The following is a 5231-nucleotide window of genomic DNA, read 5'->3' on the forward strand; positions in this document are numbered from 1 at the left end:
CACTGAACATTAGTATACCTATACAGAGACTGCACCAACAAGAGTCACTTATAATAGGGTTTGAGTTCATAGAAACACTTAGAAACTCTTGAAATATTGTCTGTAAATTTGAATGAGCCAGCTGCTTATTTTCTTTTCTCTAAACATGCCTTATCCAAAATTAAACTGATTATAAGTAGTTAGATAAGCTTGTATTAATGGCATATGAATATAATCTAAAGGTTTACAATAATGCTGATACCAGTTTCAGTGTGATTATGGATTACTCTGATTCTGGATTAATCTATAGTCGCTCTACTGCCTTATAACGAGCATCACTTATTGCTAATTTTAACCATGGGGCTTTAATTGTAGGCCACTGTCAGAGGTCACTACGACAAAAACACCTTCAAGTCCAGCTACAACAGCATGCATCCTTCATTCAATTCTTTGCACACATGGCTTAATTATACATACAACAAAAGAGGTGGGCATGGTATTCATTAAAACTGGTGTTACCTTTATTTTTTTCCCCCTCAGCCTTGTTTGCTGCAAAAATCTTTGACTTAGCTGTCAAAATCTATTTTCAAAGGTGTGAGCCATTAGCAATTCAAGCCTCAGCATTTGTGTTTATTTTCTGCGCCAACCTCTTGACTTGGAAATGATTGGATATATTTTCATTTTTTTGCATAGGAAAAGTTAACTGTGTCTATTCACAGCACCAAGTGAATAATCCCACTGACTGACGGTATGGATTATGTCATGAGACTAACCAGCTTGGGTGTGCATAGGCTATACATAGGCTACCCACACTGTTGATGTATATACCTTTAACAAACACTATAGTGAAGAACTCTGCTTAAGATTTTAGCTTGCATGCTTCTTTAGAAAGTATTTAACATTTTTTTTAAAAAAGAAGTGTAATTCACCAAATAGACAAGCTTTGAATAACTGTTCTCATTGTGTTGTCTCCAACAATTACTGACTGACTCTAAATGGCACATTAACATATAAAGCACAAATGTGATTTAGCGGAATATTTAGATATCAAATGTAAAAGTATAGGTGTAAACGTATTAAACGTGTCATTAAAGTGTTTGAGCGCAGGGCAAACTACACGTGAGCTGATTTCTAGCACGAGCGGCACTGAAAAGCGCGAACGCTACAGCTTGTCCTGTGTGACTTGCCGTAGTTGGTATATAAGGCTCTTTTACCGGAAGTCCAGCCCCTTTTCATCCCCTCTCTGGCAGACTGTGTAAGATTCTTGTCCCTCCTAAAACGATATCGCTATTTCAATCATCAAACATCCTTTTAAAATTCGTACTTATCTTCCCGTTCTGTTAAAATTATGATTTCATGTTTAATTCAGAATATGATCCGATAGCCATTTGATATTAAACATATTTCTTTCCGCCGTAATAACCCATAATCTGACTCCATGTCTCTTCCCTCCCGCAGTGTACAGTCGGGCTAACACGGCAACATGGTAAGCGCCTTTTTTCTATTTAGCGTGGCTCTAACAAATCTAACACAGTCTGACAGTGTCTCGAAGTGTGTGTTGGGACATATAATTTGTGACTCGGCACCCCTGTGTCAGTCAACACGGCGTAAACGGTGGGTAATTTAGCTAAGTAGCATTAGCCAACTGAGCTAAGCTAAGCTGGTTGAACTGGGCCACCCGGCTAACGCTACGGACCGAACTATGAATAAGCACCGTGATGTCTACTTTGCAGTTGCATGATGTTATTTACAAAATTATGACAGTGGCGGAGGTTACATTGCTTCAGAAATCTTAGATTAATATAGGTTACAGATGGCGTCTTTTTCATTGATGCAGGTGACGCTTGTGTGTTAAGTTAGTCATAAATGCCCCCAGTTAGCAGGGAACCCCATTTTTTTTTTTTTTTTTTTTTTACTTTGACTGCCAGCAAGTTGTCCAAACATCTCGGGCTGCTGTGCCGGTGATGCATTTACACGCTTGCAAGAATAAGGATGGACCAAGTGCTGTGTTTCGATTTGTCCCAGAAACAGCAGTTCCACCGGTCCACTGACATTCATGTGCTCTCCAGCAGGTTTTTCTTTTTCAAAATCTGATTAGGCAGGACAATGAATTTTAAAACATGTATTGATAGGCCTCGTCATAGGCTTAGATAGCAAGTGGCCTGCTGCAGAAAATTAAGGTCAGTATCTTACTCAGTTGGTCTTTTTTTTTTTTCTTTTTTAACAGCCACGGAAGATTGAAGAAATCAAAGATTTCCTGCTGACAGCCAGGAGGAAGGATGCCAAGTGTAAGTTCAACTGTCTTACTGTCTCACCTGTTACACTGGTTGATGCAAAGATTTGAAGAGTTGTGTTCGATCACAAGCAACTTACACATGTATATTTGACAGTGTTGTAGAAGATGCCACTTGTCACTTTGCCATGGCTGTAGATTATAAAAGTAAAAAAGATCTCCTAAAATTACGTAGTCTTCAGCATTATTTTAGAATCCGTCCATTGTTGCATGTCTTGGATTGAGTTAAGTTGTAACTTGAATCAGCCTTTACAACGATGTCGGCATTGAAGAAGTTGATCATAACGTTGTTTTGGTTGTCTCTCTCCAGCCGTAAAGATCAAGAAGAATAAAGACAATGTCAAGTTCAAGGTGCGCTGCAGCAGGTACCTGTACACCCTGGTCATCACAGACAAGGAGAAGGCCGAGAAGCTGAAGCAGTCGCTGCCCCCAGGTCAGTACAAGCAGCAGCAGATTAGTTTTGTAGCTGCAGAAAAACAAGAGGAAGGACATGTTGCTCTCTGGCAAATAAGGTCCCAGTTATAGTTACATGCTGAAGGTTTGAGTGACTGATTTCTGCATGTGACTTTGAACCTGAAATGTCAGATTTCAATTAATAGAAAATTCACTCACTCTAAACCTACTTTAGCATCAAATTTGGGAGAAAAGTCTACATTTTCTTGAAATGTGTAGCTATTTTCAGTAAGCATATATTGTATTTTGTTGGTTAATTGTTAATCTTGGTGCTTTTAGTGTCCCTGAATGGATATTTGCTTTGCAGGCAGTTTCACAGAAGTTAAAACAGTGTACTTAACACAACAGCCACAAATTCAGTCAACAGACATAAGGCTCACAAAGTGGGAAACACAGCAAGCATGTGCATAACTGTTTACCACAGCTGATGATCACTAAAATGAACAGGACTATACACTGCTTTAATAAGAATCAGCATGATGTTATACTCCACTTGGATGTCTGCCAGACAGATGACAGCTTTTGTTTATGCCAGTGTGTGGGAGAGATAATTAGAGTTCAGACTTAGACTTCTTATGTGCTGTTTGTTTATTGTTGTGGCACTGTTTGTGAGGCTGTGTAAGCTTGAGTATGTTGTCAGATGTAGACATGAGAGTACAAATTCTGATCTAAAGTTACCAGCTAACTCCCATCATACAGATGAGGTCCTCTTTGAAGAACAAACTCTTGTGTTTTCAAATGGACTGACATTTTGTGACTTACATGCCAAACTAAAAGAGCTACAACTGATGTGACCTACCTGACCCAAAGCTGCAATAACAGGCAAATGAAAATGATCATTTTTCACATGTTTAATGATCAGTGTGCCAGAGGTAGATGGAGTTCCAGTTTTTAAACTAAACTCATTTGTCATAAATCCATTTCAAGCCATAAAGTCCTAAAGAAATTAGTTATCAATGGCCTGTTATTGTAGAAATAATTTAATGCCTTAGCAAGCAGTGGGATTTATTAAAGTTTTTGACTTTAGAAAGTAATATCACCTTTTATGTCAAGATTATATTTGTTTACACAAAGAATAAGAACATTCAGTGACTTGTTTTCTTGGAAGATGTGACATGGATGCAGAGAGCTATTTATCCCACTTTTATTTGTGATTTAGTTAAGTGTTATTGTTGTGTCTTACTGGTGGTTATGTATTAGTCTTAATGGATGGTGTGAATATTACAGATGAGTAGTAATGTACCTGTTATTGAATTGTGTTTAAAAAAAGAAAATACTTTGGTTCATCAGAAGCAATTACCAAGTATTGTGCACCCGAATATCATACAAGAGAGCAGTGGTGTTACCTTGTTTTGACGAACAGACATTCTTAAGGGCTGCATGTGTTTGCTGTCAGTAAGACCAATGGCCTCTTTGTTGTGATGTGTATGCTAAGTACTAAACATACTGTCTTTTCTTCACAGGTCTGGCAGTGAAGGAGCTGAAGTAGGACCTTTTTATGTACAGAAAATAAAAATTGGAAAACTGATTATTTGTCCTGTCTTGTTTTTGACCTGAATTATCATGACATGTATCCAGTAGGAAAGTAAATCTGACTGTTAACACAGGCACATTGCAGAAAGATCCAGCGAGATTTTAATGTGTAAAATCCCATGATAGTTCATGTGTTTGTCCACAAGATGTCAGACTTCATCTAGTCATGCAAAAATTGCAAACTTTGGGTTGAACATGCCCAGTATACTGTAAGACCCTAAAATTGATGATTTGAAAAACCAACTGTTCACCGCTTGATTGTCAAGACTTTTTGATTGAAAGGATTAACATGTTTTCGGCGGGCTTGTCTGCATAAATACTTAAATTCCTAGTATTTTAGTCTGAAATGTAAACAGATGTGATGGCAACTTAAGACAACCAAGACCACCACAGTATCAGAGGCATGACCCGGCCTATTGGATCAATTGACAGAAAATGTCACAAGTCACCTATTTCAACTTTGAGGCAGGTAAAAGCCTCTGTTGTGGCGAGCCTTTGCCCTGCTGGATCGACCTCGGTCAGGATGTTGAATCCGTGCCAGCTGCAGAGTAGCTGGACCTGACCTCTGCTCTCCCTGTGTGTGGGTGGTAAACCGCATGATTATTGACCTTCATAGCTCACGGGAGTCACTGGTTTGAAATCATTGATCAGGCAAGTCCTAATGTCAAGCGTTTTTCTGAAGTAATTAAGAAATTGGGTCACTAGTTGGGTTACACAGGTAGTGTTCCTCGCTCTGCAGTTTGCTTTTCCCGCAGTGTACCAGGCACCAGTTGGTTAAGAGGTAATTAGTCCCTGATTAGACAGAATGAAAACAGCACCGGGATAGAAACCCGTCGCTGTTGCATATTCTACAAGGTCTGCAGGTTTTCATTGCCACCAAACAGGGTTTTCTAAAGTTGTCAATCATTGAATCCACTTATGAAAATAACAATAATCATCATAGTAATCCTAATAATAAACTTTATTTGTATGG

The 5231-nt window shown here is 38.7% G+C and overlaps 1 protein-coding gene across 1 annotated transcript; it reads left to right on the forward strand.

Moving 5' to 3' along the window:
* Positions 1-1121: 1121 nt before the first annotated feature.
* On the forward strand, positions 1122-4253 carry rpl38 (ribosomal protein L38). Its single transcript, XM_030078680.1, has 5 exons — positions 1122-1234; positions 1438-1465; positions 2207-2267; positions 2583-2705; positions 4189-4253. The coding sequence occupies exons 2-5, from the start codon at positions 1463-1465 to the stop codon at positions 4212-4214; spliced, it is 213 nt and encodes a 70-aa protein (XP_029934540.1). The 5' UTR covers positions 1122-1234; positions 1438-1462; the 3' UTR covers positions 4215-4253.
* Positions 4254-5231: the final 978 nt, after the last annotated feature.

The sequence above is a fragment of the Myripristis murdjan genome, chromosome 19 (genome assembly GCF_902150065.1).
Source record: "Myripristis murdjan chromosome 19, fMyrMur1.1, whole genome shotgun sequence".
In the NCBI taxonomy this organism is placed as follows: Eukaryota; Metazoa; Chordata; class Actinopteri; order Holocentriformes; family Holocentridae; genus Myripristis; species Myripristis murdjan.